We start from the raw sequence: 16641 nt of genomic DNA on the forward strand, positions 1-16641 counted from the left end.
TCAACAATGGTCTGTGTCAGGGATTTTTATCCCTTGGGCATTATCGTCCCTGTGGGCCAGGGGGAACAAGCCTTTGGCCATTAAACATCAATGCAGGTACAGGCAGAATCTAAAGATACAGAGGCTGCCGTTTAGCAGCCCCCTGCAACGGTCACTCTGTGTCAGTTGGTTTCCCCGGTAACCTGAACTCATAAACACCTCATGGGCCAGGTTCAAAATCCCGGCCTCTGATTGGGCGCAGGTGGGGAGTTTCTAGCAACTTCCACGGCCTGGAGGACCTGGTTGAAAACGGCAGGTATAGAACTCTCGTATGATAATCATGTCATACATATTCATGAGACTGCTCTATAAATTCAGCAGCCACCCACCATTCTGTGGCCCTGGGAGCTAGCTATCATAATCGCTGCTGCCGCATTGGGGAGCATCGGTTGCCATGGCAACGTCTGCTGACCCTTAGGCCAGCTCAGGAAGAGAGCAAAGAGGAGCTGAAATCACTGAGGCAGCTGCCCTTTAGGGGGCACCGCCTAGAGCTGAAATCACTGTCAGCCGTTGTTCAAGCGCCTCCCCAAGCCCCAGCACCGCGCTCGCATCTAGGAGCTACAAGTGGGCCTTCAGGCGTACTCACTGGGTGGCGAACTGGCCCGTGGCTTCTGCCGCGGGTACTGCGTACCCGGTGAGGAAACCGGAGGCCCAGCAACGTCATCTCATCGATGCCGCTCCTACGGCCACGTCATCGCCTGGCAGTGCCTACCTGGACCATCTCATCTGCGGTAACACTACCTCCGCCGTTCTAACTAACCTATCTGACCACCGACCACTTCATTACTAGATGTTATAAACACCGGACTTGACTGTTCACTTAAATATGATTACTGGACTTGACCACTAACTCTAGATAAAGACTACCGACGTGTCACCTTTCATTTAACTGTGTAGAGGCCGGGCCTTAAGGCCCAGGCCAGACTTTCCCATGTAACATAAATGTAAATACCAAGGTGATGTTAAGTATGTTAGTACTGTTAGTATTAGGATAGATAATTAGTATAGCTAATTAACATATACCCTATCCTACTCCTATTGTTTGGATCCGCAAGCTATCGCAGTACCGGGTGGGAAGTAGCACCCCCACCCGGACTCCCTTCAGAGATAGGCTGGTAACCACCGGGAACTGCGGGCACCAGCCGCAGTAGCCTGAGAATCTAAACATCCATTTCCATTTACCTGCTCTCTTTAATTAATGTGTATTTGTATAGAGGGGTATCGTATAAAAGGTTAAAGTCTAGTTAATATAGTATAGTCTAATACAATATAAATGAACATAAATTTTATTGATAGTTATACTTAATAAACATAGTAAGTTTGTTTCCCCTAACGTCCCCTAACTCAAATTCTTCCATTCACTTTTGTTCTCTTCATCTCCGTCAGTCCCTTCCCCCTGGGTGGCCCTTGGGCGGGGTCCGGTGCATCCCCCTGGGCCGGCGCTCTCGCCTAACATCGCAGGCGGGGTCGCGGCTCGGTCTGGCCGGGTCCTCGGACCCCTTTGGCGGGGTGGGGTCTCGCCTTCTGGTCGGCTACCCAGGGCCGGCTGGGAGCTGCCCAGAGCGGGCGGGGAGGCACCTCTCTCTCTCACACCCCCACCCACCCCTTGTTGCTTTCTTGTCTCTACTCATCCTTCTCTATTCCCTGCCCAACCTGACCCCCACATACCAAACCCAGCTGGGAGGTGGCCACTCTCACCCTCTCCTCCCCCAACCAAACCTTGTGTCCACATTATAAGCAAACAATGAGGAGCACAGAGACACTGGGTGGGTCACTCCCAGCTGTTTATTGCTACGAACTCTTCTGCCTCATTTCCCGAACACGCCCGCAGTGACACAGAGCAGCCACGTTTTCCAAACCAGGACGCGACACCCACGCGCGACGCCGGGAAATGGGCGGGTGGTGCTGCACAGACCAGGCAAACGTTCCTGGGGACGGGAGTGAAGAACCCACGTGGATAATCCCATTTCTCAGACACGCCGGGCGGGTGCGTGTAAAACCCGGTGAAATGGGAATGAGACGAGCGCTGGGGTTGCACCCGGCGCTGCTGGAGTAGAACAACTGCTCCGTTTTGTGCCCCCGCGAGTCACACGCAGATGTCGCAGGGCAGGAACTGGGACAGGACCGACTCCCCCGCCCGGCGCCGTCTGGTGCCCCCGGGGCGCTGTCTCGCTATTGGCCGCTAGTCCAGCCAATCCCGCTCCGCCATAGGCCGCCTGTCCAACCAATCCTGCTCAGGTATAGGTCGGCCGGCGCCCAGCCCGCTCCGAAACAGTCCGCTCGTCCAGATTGGCTTCCTTGTGCCATTGGCTGCCAGACTAGCCAATCCCGCTCTGTCATGGGCCTGCACGGCCCAGCCTGCCCCGCCATTGGCCGTTACCCAGCAGAGCCCGCCTCCTGCCCAGGCTCCCTGTGTACAACAGGAGCGGGCACGTGGGTCCATTTCATTTTACTTCTGTTAAGCTCTCAGCGCGGTAGCGGGTCAGTCTGTGTCCTCGAGAGCAACAGGCAGCGCTGGGGAGCCACAGACTGACACACATTGTGGGGCAGGAGCGTTCGTGGCAAAGACCCGCTTCGTCAGATGCATGAGTAGGGGAAGATTCAGAGGAGGATTTAAAGGGGGGGCCAGTACAAGGAAGGGGCAGAGCTGACAAGTATCCTTCCGCTAATGGGTCATTTCCACCCTGACTGAATAGACCTTGTCAGCTCTGGCCCCCCCTTTAACTGGGACCCCCCTTTAAATCCTCCTCTGAACCCCCCACCCCCCACTCGTGCATCTGGCGAAGCAGGTCTTTGCCCACCAAAGCTCATGCTCCAAATTGTCTGTTAGCCTGTGAGGTGCCCCAGTGCTGTGCTTGTTGTCTTCTATTCAACAGCACAAACTGGGCCCACAAGCGGAGCCGCCCCGGGGGCCGGGCGGGAATCACACACACGGAAATCCCGGCAACGGCGCGGCCGGACAAGCCCCACACAAGCGCCGAGCTGGGAAAAGAAATGACTAGAAATCACAGGAGTCCCGCAGCTCCCACCCCCCCAAAACCTGTCCTGAGCCCGGCCCCGCCCACAGCCTGTGTCCCCACCCACAGCTCTCATAGCCCCGCCCCCAAACCTGTCCTGAGCCCGGCCCCGCCCACAGCCTGTGTCCCCACCCAGAGCTCTCACAACCCCGCCCCCAATCCTGTCCTGAGCCCGGGCTCGCGGCGCCAGCAAAAGGGGTTCGTCCAGGAACTGAGCAGCAACTGAGAAAGAGGCGGACTCTTGTGTTTTATGGCCAATAGAGAGACAGGTTAGGGTTTTTTGGCCAATGAGAAAACGGGATTGGCTCGCTGTAGCCAATGGGAGTGAGGATTGCCTGGATTGACACTCCATGACAGAGACGGGATCAGAGCAGGCGACCAATGGCAGGAAAGGCAGACTCAACTGGTCAAAGCCGGAAGCGGATTGGTTCTCTTCACGACCAATGGCGGATCGCGGAGGCAAGTTGACGGCCAATGGAGGAGCGGGGCGGGGCAATTCGAAGGCGCGCGGGACTGGGCTGCAGCACAGGACGCTGGTTGTGGTGAGGCGCTGCCGCAGCGCTGGATGTGTGCGGGGTCGGTTGGGCCCCGGGCTGGGCCGGGCCGGGCTCGCGCTGGGTGGGGGATGGGCTGGGAGGGGTCATTGACCGCCCGAGGTGCTGCCGACGGACTCGCCGGGCGGGGGGCGCGCGAGGGGCTGTGGTGAGAGGGGAGAAAAACACCCTTCCCCCCTCCCAGCGGGTGCGCCCCGCGCCCCGCGCGGCGCTGGAGCCCGAGGCCGGGGGCGGAGCTCAGTGTCTGGTTCCCGCCTCTCCCGGGGGGCGGGGCCGGGGGGTTTGTTCCCGCCCCCGCGGGGCGGTGGGTGTGAGCAGAGCCCGGCGCTGCCCCTCCCCCCACGTGCCCCGGGGGCAGCAGCGGCACCAGGTCCGGTCCCGACCCCGTCCGCCCTTCCCGCCCCCCCCCACCGGCCACAGCCCCGAGCTGGGGCCGCGAGGAGCCGCCACTGCCCCAGCCCGGCCCAGACTCTGCCCGTGGCCGGGGGGAGGGGCCGGAGTTAACTCTTCGCTCGCCCTGGCCCCGGGGCTGGGGGTTATTCTATTCCCACCGCTCCGCACAGGGCCTGGTGGGAGCAGCAGGAGGAGAAGCCCCCGAGCTGCGGCCAAACACGCTCCGGGTGTGACACTGAACTGCAGCGGCTGCTGCCCGCGTGCGCCGGGGCCATGGCTGCGGGGACCTGGCCAGGAGCTTCCGGGAAGAAGCCCAACTTCTTCTGCCCCCAGTGCAGAGAAACCACCCGGCAGAGAAACCTGCAGCCCAACCGGCAGCTGGGGAACCTGGTGGAGTTAGTGAAACGCCTGCGAGCCCCGGCGGGGCCGGAGCCCGAGGGGCAGCGAGTGTGTGAGAGGCACCAGGAGGCTCTGAAACTCTTCTGCCAGGAGGATCAAAGCCCCATCTGCGTGGTGTGCGACAGGTCCAGGACTCACCGCGCTCACATGGTGGTGCCCGTGGAGGAGGCTGCCCAGGAGTAGAGGGTAGGGAACGGGTCCCTGCTGGGCTGGGTGTCACAGGGGCAGCTTCTCTGCAATGACAGTGCCTCCTACGTGGGTCTCACTGGCCCTGGGGTGGAGCCACAGACCTGTCTGATAATATGACCCAGCCACCTGCAGCCCCTGGTGCTTGGGTGAAACTGGGCCAGGCCCAGCAGTGCTGCGGGGGGGATACCCTGGAGCTGGGGTCACTTCTCAGGGGGCTGGAAAATGGGAAGCTGCCCCCCAGCCCCACTCTGCTCCGTGACACTGTTTTCGCTGGACACAAACCAATGGCCCCAAACCAGCCCCAGAGCCACTGTCTGTGTTTGCAGGAGCAACTCCTGAGCCACCTGCAGCGCCTGCGGGAGCAGAGAAAGGAGCTCGTGGGCCTGAAATCCGCCTGGGCCGAGGAGAGCGAGAGGCTGTGGGTAGGTGCCCGGCCCTGCCCAGGTGATTTGCACAGGGGCAGTGACAGCACCGGGGGGTGTCTGCACTGGTTGGCGTCTGCGACACTCAAAGGTTAGTGTTTCCAGGGCCGATTCAGGGAGCGAACTCAGGGTCCCAGTAACCAGTGTGGGGCAGCCCCTGCTCTGAGGCCCCTGGTGTAAATCAGGAGTGACCCCCGGCAGTCAGTAGTCAGAGTCAGGCTGCTCAGGCCCCTAATGGAAATTCCCACTGGAGACAGTGAGGGCAGCGCAGGGGGTGGGAGCAGCCTCTGGCTCTGCCGCTCAAGCTCTGGGGGTCGGTGGAGAGGCCGGTGACGCTGTTCGAGGTGCTCAGCTGTGGCCGAGTGGGGCTGAGACAGGGGAAGCTCTGGGCTGGGCCCAGGGCTGGAGTATCGGACCCTCCAATGAGGCCAGTGGCCGGTTTGGGCTGAATGAAAAGCCCTGTGCAGCGCAGAACAGCCCCTGTCCCACGTCCCATGTCCTTCTCTCCCCGTGGCCGCCCGGCCCCTCTGCGCACCCCAGTGGCAGACCGCCGTGGAGAGGCAGCTGGTGGCGTGGGAGTTCCTGGGTGAGCGAGAGCGCCTCCTGCTGGCCCGGCTGGGAGAGCTGGCCCCGGAGATCGGGCAGAGGGAGGAGGAAAATGCCACCCGGCTAGGGGAGGAAATTTCCCAGCTCAGCGCCCTGATCACGGAGCTGGAGGGGATGTGTTAGCAGCCAGCGCTGGAACTGCTGCAGGTGAGACGGTGCTGGACGCGCCCAGTGCCGGGAGGGGACGGCCCCTGGGGCTCCTGGGGGAACTCAGCGCAGTGATCGCGGCCCAGGGTGGCTGCAGGGCTGGGGGCTAAGGGCTGCGGAGAGACGGGAGTTGGGGCTGCGGGGGCCGGGGGGAAGCAGGTGACATGTCCCAGCTCCAAGCCCAGGGCTCAGTGCAGAGGCCCGGCCGCGCTGCAGAGCAGCTGGTGTGACAGGGCTCTGCTCACCCCGGCACAGCCCGTTAGCGCCCCCACTCCCTGGGGAGCCGCCTGTGGGGCTGAGGCCGTGGGAGCAGCGTGAGCTGTGTGGGGCAAGGCCAGGCTGGGCCGTGGGCACTGACTCTCTGCTCTGTCTCCCCATCCCCTCTAGGGTGTCAGAAGCTCTGTGAACAGGTAAGTCTGGCTCCATCTGCCCCCACCCCCGTCATGCTGGGACGAGGCTCAGAAACCAGGCTGAGGCCCAGCCCCCCACCAGGGACTGTCTCCCCCTCTGGGTCCCTCCCCCTCCTTCCCTGTAGCCCTGGGGCTGCTGCCACCGTGGGTGTGTGACCCACCCTGGGGAGGGAGCTGCCCCAGGGCTCTAGGCTGGGAACCCTCCCTGGGGCCTGGCTGGCTCAGGAGATCAGAAATGGGGCTGGGGCCTGTCACCCCGAGGGCCCAGCTAGGACGTGGCCCCAGCTCTGTCATGGCCCAAAGCCTGTCCCAGGTGAGGGGCCTGTGGGAAGAGCTGAGTGGCCCAGCCAGGTGTGAGGGGGGCTGGGGCTGGCCCTGCCTGCACTGGATTTTCTCTCTGAGGGTCAAGCCCCAGGCTGGGCCCCGGCAGGTGGTGCAGGCACTAAATTCCCTGGGCAGCAGAGGTCCCGGCCCCCTTAGCTCTGCCTGTGCCCAGCCCCCACCCGCTGCCCTGTCCGGCGTTGGGGGCAGGAGCTGAGGGCCGAGGAGGAGGAGGAACAACCCCACTGGTGTCTCTGCAGGGCCGAGAAGGCGACATCTCCCCGTCCGGCGCCCAAGTGCCCTGAGCTGGAGCAGAGAATCCGGGATTTCGCTGGGGAGCCCCGTCTGCAGGAGGCCGTGACGGGATTCCTGGGTGAGGGGTGCTGCTGCTGGGGGTTTCTCTCCCCCTGGGTCCGGGCAGGGGCAGAGGCTCCCCCATGGCAATCGGGGACGGCAGGAAGTGGCAGCTCCTTCGTTTGGGTTCATGTCAGTGGCTGAGGATCAGAGCTGGGATCAGAGCCCCTGGTGTCCCAGCTCCCCAGGCTGCTCGGAGCAGAGCCGGTGTGGAGAGAGGGAGCTGAGGAGAGAATTGCTAATCCCGTATGTGTGCGCCCGGGTGCCTCCCTCTCTGTCCCCAGGCAGGCGCGTGCCGGGGCTGATGCTCTCGGCTCCGTCGGTCGCTCACAACTCTTGTGTATTTCACTCACTCTAACTGGCGGCTCGATGCTCCGGGTCTGGAACTGGGGCCTGGAATTGTGGGCTGGGAACTGGGGGCGAATGTGGGGGCCGTGTGGCTGGGCTCTGAGTGGGTCCGTGCTGGGGGGAGGTGCCCAGCGAGGGAGCTGGGAATTGACTTTCTGGGGGGATTTGTGCAGGTGGGTTAAACCCGGTCACATCGGCCTCCAGAGAAACGCAGCCCAGCGCGCGTGGGACGGTCAGGCTGGAGTCCCGGAGAAACCCCAGTGACCCCTCCTGGGGAGGGCTGGGGCTGTGAGCCCAGGGAGGCTGCTCAGAGCAGAAAGGCAGGTGTCCCGTACAGACGGGGATGGCCGAGAACAGGGGTGTGGAGGGAAGGTGCGTCCCCTGCGGCCGCCCCCTCCTGCTGCGCCAGGAGAGACTCTCCCTCCATCCCGCCTGCGCCGGCCAGGGGGCAGTGACACTGGAGTTCTTCTGGGCACCGCTGAGAGGGGCAAATGAGAGCGAATTGCTGCAAACAGGGCGACATCCAGCCCCAGGCCGAGGGCCCTGCACCACACGGCACCAGCCCAGTCACACGGAGCAGGGCTGGCGGCAGAGACGGCTGTCCTATGGGTCTGGGGCCCAGCCTTGGACTGGACGGGTCATTCGTCCTTCGGGCCCAAGCTGAGGATACACGAGGGCTCTCTGTGCGCGGCTGGGAGCCGAAACGCCTCTGAGGAGCTGGTCCCTTGTCCTGAGTCCCAGGCCCCTCTCGCCGTGTGGGACAGAGCTGTGACTTCCAGCCCCAGGGGCCCTGACCCAGGCCAGTGACGGGTTTTTCTCTTTCCTTGCAGAGTCGCTGGCTGCAGAGAGAGGTGAGGATCCCGGGGCTGGGCTGGGGCGTGTGCCGGGATCTGCCCGGGGCCCGGCCGGGGAACGGGGCACAGACCGGCCGAGGGGAGTCGCAGGCTGCAGAACTGCTCTGTTGGGGGGCGGCGCAGAGCCGGGTGCTGCGGGGAGGGGCCGCGTACGGCCCTGCTCCGGGGGCTCTGCGGTGGGAATTCTCACCTCTCCCTCTGCCAGTCGTTGCAGGACTCGGACGAGCCCGAGGATTCGCAGGCAACTGACGTTCACCCTGTGTGGGTGACTCCAGCTCCCTCCCTGCAGCCCCTCCTGGCCCCACGCCCAGGGCCCCACACCTGGGAGACGGCAGAGCTGGTGGGGGAGGGGATACCCCCAGTGGGGGAGGAGGAGCAAAACCAGACCCGCAGGGGGCACCCCAGGGAGGGGCTGAGAGCTGCCCCATGAGCCCAGCCCAGCCCCAGGGCAAAGAGCCGCCTCCTCCCTGTGCCCCGACCCCTCTGCCCTGCTGGAGGGAGGGGCCGGGAGTCAGTGGGTGAGCCGGGTCCCAGGCTGGGCCCAGACTCCCGTATTTCCCTCTGCCGGCGCCTGAACTCAGTCCAGCTCCCGTCGGTTCCTGCCCTGCGTGGAGCTGAACCCGCTGAGCCCCGTCCCCACCGAGCTGGGAGTCACCCAGGGCTTCCACCAGGGTCTCCGCCGCCGTGTGAGCGCCACTGACCGGAGCCCAGGGCAGCTTTCCTGGGGCTCTCAGCAGGGACCCGCCTCCCCCCGTCTGCCCCCTCCGAACTCCCTCCTCCCTCTCCCCCTCCCCCCACAGAGACCACAACTCCCGTCTGCCCCCCTGAACTCCCTCCTCCCTCCCCCCCTCCCCCCACAGAGACCACAGCTCCCCTCTTCCCCCCAGAACTGCCTCCTCCCTCTCCCCCTCCCCCCACAGAGACCACAGCTCCCCTCTGCCCCCTAGAACCGCCTCCTCCCTCTCCCCCTCCCCCCACAGAGACCACAGCTCCCCTATTCCCCCCAGAACTGCCTCCTCCCTCTTCCCCTCCCCCCCACAGAGACCACAGCTCCCCTCCCCCTCTGCCCCCCAGAACCGCCTTCTCCCTCTCCCCCTCCCCCCACAGAGACCACAGCTCCCCTCTGCCCCCCTGAACTGCCTCCTCTCTCTCCCTCCCCCTCTGCCCCCCAGAACTGCCTCCTCCCTCTCCCCCTCCCCCCACAGAGACCACAGCTCCCCTCTGCCCCCCAGAACTGCCTCCTCCCTCTCCCCCTCCCCCCACAGAGACCACAGCTCCCCTATTCCCCCCAGAACTGCCTCCTCCCTCTTCCCCTCCCCCCCACAGAGACCACAGCTCCCCTCTGCCCCCCAGAACCGCCTTCTCCCTCTCCCCCTCCCCCCACAGAGACCACAGCTCCCCTCTGCCCCCCCAGAACTGCCTCCTCCCCTTCCCCTCCCCCCACAGAGACCACAGCTCCCCTCTGCCCCCCAGAACCGCCTTCTCCCTCTCCCCCTCCCCCCACAGAGACCACAGCTCCCCTCTGCCCCCCCAGAACTGCCTCCTCCCCTTCCCCTCCCCCCACAGAGACCACAGCTCCCCTCTGCCCCCTAGAACCGCCTCCTCCCTCCCCCCCTCCCCCCACAGAGACCACAGCTCTCCTCTGCCCCCCCAGAACTGCCTCCTCCCTCTCCCCCTCCCCCCACAGAGACCACAGCTCCCCTCTGCCCCCCATAACTGCCTCCTCCCCCTTCCCCTCCCCCCACAGAGACCACAGCTCCCCTCTGCCCCCCCAGAACTGCCTCCTCCCCCTTCCCCTCCCCCCACAGAGACCACAGCTCCCCTCTGCCCCCCAGAACCGCCTCCTCCCTCTTCCCCTCCCCGCACAGAGACCACAGCTCCCCTCTGCCCCCCAGAACTGCCTCCTCCCTCTCCCCCTCCCCCCACAGAGACCACAGCTCCCCTCTGCCCCCCAGAACTACCTCCTCCCTCTCCCCCTCCCCCCACAGAGGCCACAGCTCCCCTCTGCCCCCCCAGAACTGCCTCCTCCCCCTTCCCCTCCCCCCACAGACACCACAGCTCCCCTCTGCCCCCCATAACTGCCTCCTCCCCCTTCCCCTCCCCCCACAGAGACCACAGCTCCCCTCTGCCCCCCAGAACCGCCTCCTCCCTCTCCCCCTCCCCCCACAGAGACCACAGCTCCCCTCTGCCCCCCAGAACTGCCTCCTCCCTCTCCCCCTCCCCCCACAGAGACCACAGCTCCCCTCTCCCCCTAGAACCGCCTCCTCCCTCTCCCCCTCCCCCCACAGAGACCACAGCTCCCCTCTGCCCCCCAGAACTGCCTCCTCCCTCTTCCCCTCCCCCCACAGAGACCAGAGCTCCCCTCTTCCCCCCAGAACCGCCTCCTCCCTCTCCCCCTCCCCCCACAGAGGTGACAGCTCCCGTCTGCCCCCCCCGAACTGCCTCCTCCCCTTCCCCTCCCCCCACAGAGACCAGAGCTCCCCTCTTCCCCCCAGAACTGCCTCTTCCCTCTTCCCCTCCCCCCACAGAGACCACAGCTCCCCTCCCCCTCTGCCCCGCAGAACCGCCTCCCCCCACCCCCCGGAGAGACCACAGCTCCCCTCTGCCCCCCAGAACTTCCTCCTCCTCCTTCCCCTCCCCCCACAGAGACCACAGCTCCCCTCTGCCCCCCCAGAACTGCCTCCTCCCTCTCCCCCTCCCCTCACAGAGACCACAGATCCCCTCTGCCCCCCCAGAACTGCCTCCTCCCCTTCCCCTCCCCCCACAGAGACCACAGCTCCCCTCTGCCCCCCAGAACTGCCTCTTCCCTCTTCCCCTCCCCCCACAGAGACCACAGGTCCTCTCCCCCTCTGCCCCCCAGAACCGCCTCCCCCCTCCCCCCGGAGAGACCACAGCTCCCCTCTGCTCCCCAGAACTGCCTCCTCCCTCTCCCCCTCCCCCTCTGCCCCCCTGAACTGCCTCCTCCCTCTTCCCCTCCCCCCACAGAGACCACAGCTCCCGTCTTCCCTCTGCGAACTCTCTCCTCCCCCTTCCCCTCCCCCCACAGAGACCACAGCTCCCCTCTGCCCCCCAGATCTGCCTCCTCCCTCTCCCCCTCTGCCCCCCAGAACTGCCTCCTCCTTCTTTCCCTCCCCCCACAGAGACCACAGCTCCCCTCTGCCCCCCAGAACCGCCTCCTTCCTCTCCCCCTCCCCCCACAGAGTCTAGAGCTCCCCTCCCCCTCTGCCCCCCCAGAACTGCCTCCTCCTTCTTCCCCTCCCCCCACAGAGACCACAGCTCCCCTCTGCCCCCCAGAACTGCCTCCTCTCTCTCTTCCCCTCCCCCCACAGCTCCCCTCCCCCTCTGCCCCCCCAGAACCATCTCCTCCCTCTTCCCCTCCCCCGAGAGAGACCACATCCCCCCTGCCCCCCCGTGCCATCCTCTTCCTCTTCCCACCCCCCACCACTGCTGCCTGCCCCTCCCCTCACCCCCCCTTCTGCCCCCTGTCCCTTAGTTCTCCCCATACCCTCCCCTCATCTCCTGCCTCCCTGACACCTGCACCCCCTCCCCTCTGGTCCCTTGGTGCCAGCCCCTCTGTTCACCGCTCCTCTGCCCCCTGAGCCCCCTCTCAGCCATTGTCCCGTCTGCCCCTGGTGCCGGCCCTTCCCTTTGCCCCTCTGTCTGCCCCGTGTCTCGTCCCTCGTCTCCTTTGTGTCCCCGACGTGGGCCCTTCCCTCCCCCATCTCTGGCCCCTGGTGCCCACGTCCCTCCCCCCTCTGCCCTCCTTGCAGCTGCCCCTCTGCCCCACCCACCCCCCATCCCTCCCTGCTCACTCCCCCTCCCCCACACCTCCCTATTCCTGGCACCCGCCCCTCCCCTCACTGCCCTATTGTGTCCTGAGATCTGCCCCACTCTTCCCCCTTCCCCTGGTACCTGCCTCCCTGCTCACCCCCTTTGTCTCCTTCCCCTGCCCCCTCCTTTCCCCTGGAGCCTCCTCCTCCCCCTGCCCCTGTTCACCTCCTGTGTGCTGGGGTGTCGCCCCTCCCCCTCCTGCTCTGTGCCCCAGAGGCCAGCTCGACTCCTGCCCTCCCCTTGTCCCTGGGCCACCGCCCCAGCCCAGCCCCTCACTCCTGTCTGTGGGCCTGGAGCTGCCCCCACTCCTGCCCCTTAATTGCCCCAGTGCTGCCCCTCCCATCGCCCTGTTCTGCCCCCACCCCCTGCTCCTCCCCTCCCCCCTGCAGCCCCCGGCACCCCCCTCCTCCTTCCTTCCTCCCCCACTGGGGCTGCTCTGCCCCGGCCGGTCCCTCGGCCCCCGGGCGCCTGCCTCACTCTGTGCCCTGGGGCTGCCCATTCCCTGCCCCCCATGGTGCTGGCACCTGCCCCACCCCTCAGCCCCCCACCCAGCACCCGTCCCTCCCCTTGGTCCCCTGCCCCATGGGAGCTCCCCATCGCCTCACAGCCCTCAGCCCCGCCCCTTGCTGCCCCTTCCCTCACCCTCTGCAGCCCCCGGTACCCCCCTTCATCCCTCCCAGGGCTTATGGGGTCTGCTCCTCGGCCCCCCATTGCCCTCATTGCGCCCCTCCCCCATCACCTGCCCTTCCCCCTTCACACCTCCCCATCACCTGCCCCTTCTCTCTCCTCTCCAGCTGTGAGCCTGGCCCCTCCTCCGCCCTCCCTGACACCTTCTCCCCCCTCCCCCCTCAGCGTCTCCTCCCAGGCAGAGGGGCCCTGACCCCCCTCAGACAACACCCCCCAGAGCGATCACTGGGGCGCAGGTTCATTTCCCTCTGACCCCAGGGACCAGCCCTGCCCCCGCACTGACTCTGTGACTCTCCCCAGTGGACGTCACTCTGGATCCAGACACGGCTCATCCCCGACTCGTCCTGTCTGAGGATGGGAAACGTGTGAGACGCGGAGACGCCCGCCAGGATCTGCCCCACAACGCCGAGAGATTTGATCCTTGTCCCTGTGTGCTGGGCGCGGAGTGGCTCACGGGCGGGAGGTGTTGCTGGGAGGTGGAGGTGGGAGACACGAGTGAGTGGGACCTGGGGGTGTGCAGGGGATCTGTGCGCAGGAAGGGGCAGGTCACACTCACCCCTGCGGATGGATACTGGGTTGTGCGGCTGAAGGACGGGGGATACAAGGCCTGTACCTCCCCCCCGACCCCGCTCCCTGTGAGCGCCAGGCCCGGCCGGGTGGGGGTTTTCCTGGACTACGAGGCGGGCGAGGTCTCATTTTACAATGTGACTGACAGGTCCCATCTCTTCACTTTCACCCACACCTTCTCCGGGCCCCTCCGCCCTTTCTTCTGTCCCGGTCCCAACCCTGGGGGGACAAACGCGGCTCCCCTGACAATCTGCCCCCTCCCAGCGCAGCCGCAGGAAATCCCTGTCCCTGGCAGTGACCCCGCGGCACAGACTGACCCCTCCCAGCGCTGACCAGCCCCCAGCCCTGCTCCTATGGGGACGTCTAAGGGGCATCGCCCGCCTGCCCCCAACCCTCTCCCCTTCGGTGCCCAGGCCTGTGAGCTGGGGGAGCAGCTGCAGGCTGTGGGGGGCAGGGCAGTGTGGGTCGGGTGGGGGCAGGGTCAGGTCGATGCTGAGAGGGGGGTGAGGAGGGGGCTGGAGTGCAGGAAAGGAGGAGCCCAGATCCCCAGGGGAGGACGGTGGGGTGGGTGTGATGGGGGAGGGGAGGGGAGAGGCCCCAGGAGGAAGAGCCTCTGAGATAAGAGGTGGCGGGAGAGGAGCCCAGGGAGGGGAGAGGCCCAGTGGGGGGCCCAGGGACCTGGCACATTTCCTGCCCTGGGGAGTCTCTGCCCACGGAGGGGGAGCAGCGGCCCCAGGGGCAGCGCTGGGCAGGGGAGAGGGCCGGGGCCCTGCTGTACGTGCGGCCGCTCTGCGCTGCAGCCTCAGCCGGGGGGGCTGGGGAAGGGGCTCAGCAGCTGGGCCAGCCGGGGGGGTGCGAGCCCAGCCCCAGGGCGTGAGCGGGGCCCAGCCGGGCCGTGCAGAACCCACTGGCTCCTCCCGTGCGTTTGCCCCTCCCGTGCGCGGTGACAAAGGGCCCCAGCGCCGGGCGAGGCGGGTGGGAAATACTGACACACACCGAGTGCCTGGTGCTGCCCAGGGCAGTTTGCTGCCCTCGGACTAGCCCGGCCCCCGGCCCAGGGGCAGCAGACGGCGCCGGGCGGGGGAGTCGCTCCTGTCCCAGGTCCTGCCCTGCCACATCTGCGTGTGACGCGCGGGGGGACAAAACGGAGCAGTTGTTCTACTCCAGCAGCGCCGGGTGCAACCCCAGCGTTCGTCTCATTCCCATTTCACCGGGTTTTACATGCACCCGCCCGGCCTGTCTGAGAAATGGGATGATCCACGTGGGTTCTTCACTCCCGTCCCCAGGAGCGTTTGCCTGGTCTGTGCAGCACCACCCGCCCATTTCCCGGCGTCGCGCGTGGGTGTCGCGTCCCGGTTCGGAAAACGTGGCTGCTCTGTGTCACTGCGGGCGAGTTCGGGAAATGAAAGAGAAACGTTCGTAGCAATAAACACCTGAGCGTGACCCACCCACTGTCTCTGTGCTCCTCACTCCTGCAGGGTTGGCGCAGGGTTGGGTCGGGGGAGGATGGGGTGGGAGTGGTGACCTCACAGCTGGGTTTGGTGTGTGGGGCTCAGGCTGGGGGTAGGAGAGGGTGAGTGGAGGGGGGACGGCAGAAAGTTCAGTGTGTGTGTGTGTGTGTTGGGGGGTTGGGAGGTCTCAGGGGCTGACCGTGGGCAGCCACAGCTGCAGAGGTGGATCTGATCTGGGCTGGGGGCAGGTCTGGGCCGTGCTGCTCTGCCCTGGCAGCTCCTCGTGTGTGTGGGGGTGCGTGGGGGATTCATGTGGTTTCTGGCACCAGCGTCTCTGGGGAGGCCACTTGGGCCGGGCTGGCGTCTGCAGCCCCAGCCTTAGCTCCTGCGTGGGGGTGTCTTCCATAGCCCAGGGGAAGGGAACAGGCCAGAGAGCTGGGTCTGGCCCTGGACTGAGCTGACCTTGGCCCCATGTGGGGGAGAACTGGCCCCAGCACTGAGGTGTGGGGGCTGTTGGGGCTGTCCCAGCTCTGGGATGGGGCACTGGGTGTGGGGGGCTCGGGCCAGCCTGCAGCACTGAGCCAGGCCCCAGGGTGAGCTCGGGGGGTCCAGCCCCAACCTCAGCTCTGGAGGGGGAGGTCATGGGGGCTGGGGCTGGGGCTGGGCCTGGCCGCAGGTGAGCTGAGCTGAGCAGAGAGGCAGTGGGGACGAAGTGCCACAGGGGAACCGTGGCTCCCCACAGGGGAGCTCGGCCTGAGCTAGGGGGTGGCCACAGCTTTGGGGTGGGGGTGGGGGTTGGGGGGGTCACTCTCAGGGAATAATGGAATGAAACACCCGGTGCTGGGACCGGGGACGTCGCAGTGGGCAGGAAGCCCAGCCCCAGCCCAGCGCCCTGCACACCCCACACGCTCAGCCCCCGGCCGGAGAGCTCTGCCCTCGGGCAGCGCCGGGTGGCGTCCGTCAGGGCGGCGGGTGCTCAGGACCTGCGGCCGTTGGCCTGCGGGGAGCCCTCGGGGGGCGCTGAGGAGTCCCTGGGCGGTGGGAGCGGAGGGAGGCAGCGGCTGGGCGGCGGGGGCAGGGGTGCGGATGGGGCGTGAGGGGACAGACGGGCGGGTGGGAGGACGATCTCCTCCTTCCCCTCCCTTGGCAGGCAGCAGCCGGCCGGCGCTGGGCAGCGTGACGCCCGCGCTGGCTCTGCCCTGGGCCAGACAGCGCTGCTGCTGCGGGGGTGGGGGCAGAGCCGGGCAGCCGCCCTGGGACGTCCGTCCGTCCGTCCCTCCATCCATCCATCCGACCCCGGCTCTGACAGACGCCTGGGGGGAACCTGCCCCTGGCGCCCTGGGGGGCAAACAGCTCTGAGGGGATGGAACGCTGAGGGAAAAGGGCGGGAAAAACCGGTTAGTTCCGGTTCCAGCCGCCAGCGCCCGACCGCCCCCCCCCCCCGCACAGCTGCGCCCAGGGGGGTCCCAGTCACACGGGCCGACTCCATTGGGAGTGCGACAACCCAGTGACCACAACCACAGATGAGGCCACGGACACGTGTTCAACACAACCCCCCAGCGGGTGTGTCCGCAGCGCACGGGGAGCCCAGTAACAGAGAGGAAGCCCCGCTCGTCTCTACACTGTCAAACCAAAAAGCAGCCAAGTAGCACTTCAAAGACTCGCAAAATGGTTTATTAGGTGACGAGCTTTCCTGGGACAGACCCACTTCTCCAGCCCAGAGCCGGACCGGAGCAGACTCAAGATTTAAGGCCCAGAGAACCGAAACGGTGAGCGAGGAGGACAAATCGGAAAAAGATAATCAAGGGGAGCAAATCAGAGAGCGGAGGGGTGAGGTGGGGGGGGGGGAAGGTCAAGAATTAGATTGAGCCAAGTCGCACTTCACCTTCTCTGACGGACCTGAGGGTTGGGATTTGTGCCTCAAGTCCTTTCACCTTCTCTTCTAAAATGGCTCCCAGCTCACCCCTGGGCCAGAGAAAATCCTCTCTCTCATTCGGGAGGAAGACAAACACGGCACATGCCACGCAGGTCACAACCCCAGAGCTCTCCCCA

General features: G+C 65.9%; 1 protein-coding gene and 1 long non-coding RNA gene across 2 annotated transcripts; both read left to right on the forward strand.

The window, feature by feature from the left end:
* The first annotated feature begins 654 nt into the window (after positions 1-654).
* On the forward strand, positions 655-5606 carry LOC142006448 (uncharacterized). Its single transcript, XR_012643522.1, has 3 exons — positions 655-770; positions 4918-5013; positions 5554-5606. It is a non-coding gene; the product is annotated as an uncharacterized LOC142006448 (long non-coding RNA).
* Positions 5607-5745: 139 nt separating this feature from the next.
* Positions 5746-13470, forward strand: LOC142006450 (E3 ubiquitin-protein ligase TRIM39-like; the record flags this gene model as incomplete). Its single annotated transcript, XM_074983232.1, has 5 exons — positions 5746-5766; positions 6154-6176; positions 6758-6870; positions 8030-8050; positions 12872-13470. Coding segments are annotated over 5 exons (777 nt in total), but the record flags the coding sequence as incomplete, so codon positions are not given.
* Positions 13471-16641: the final 3171 nt, after the last annotated feature.

The sequence above is a fragment of the Carettochelys insculpta genome, unplaced genomic scaffold (assembly GCF_033958435.1).
Source record: "Carettochelys insculpta isolate YL-2023 unplaced genomic scaffold, ASM3395843v1 scaffold_0066, whole genome shotgun sequence".
Classification (NCBI taxonomy): domain Eukaryota; kingdom Metazoa; phylum Chordata; order Testudines; family Carettochelyidae; genus Carettochelys; species Carettochelys insculpta.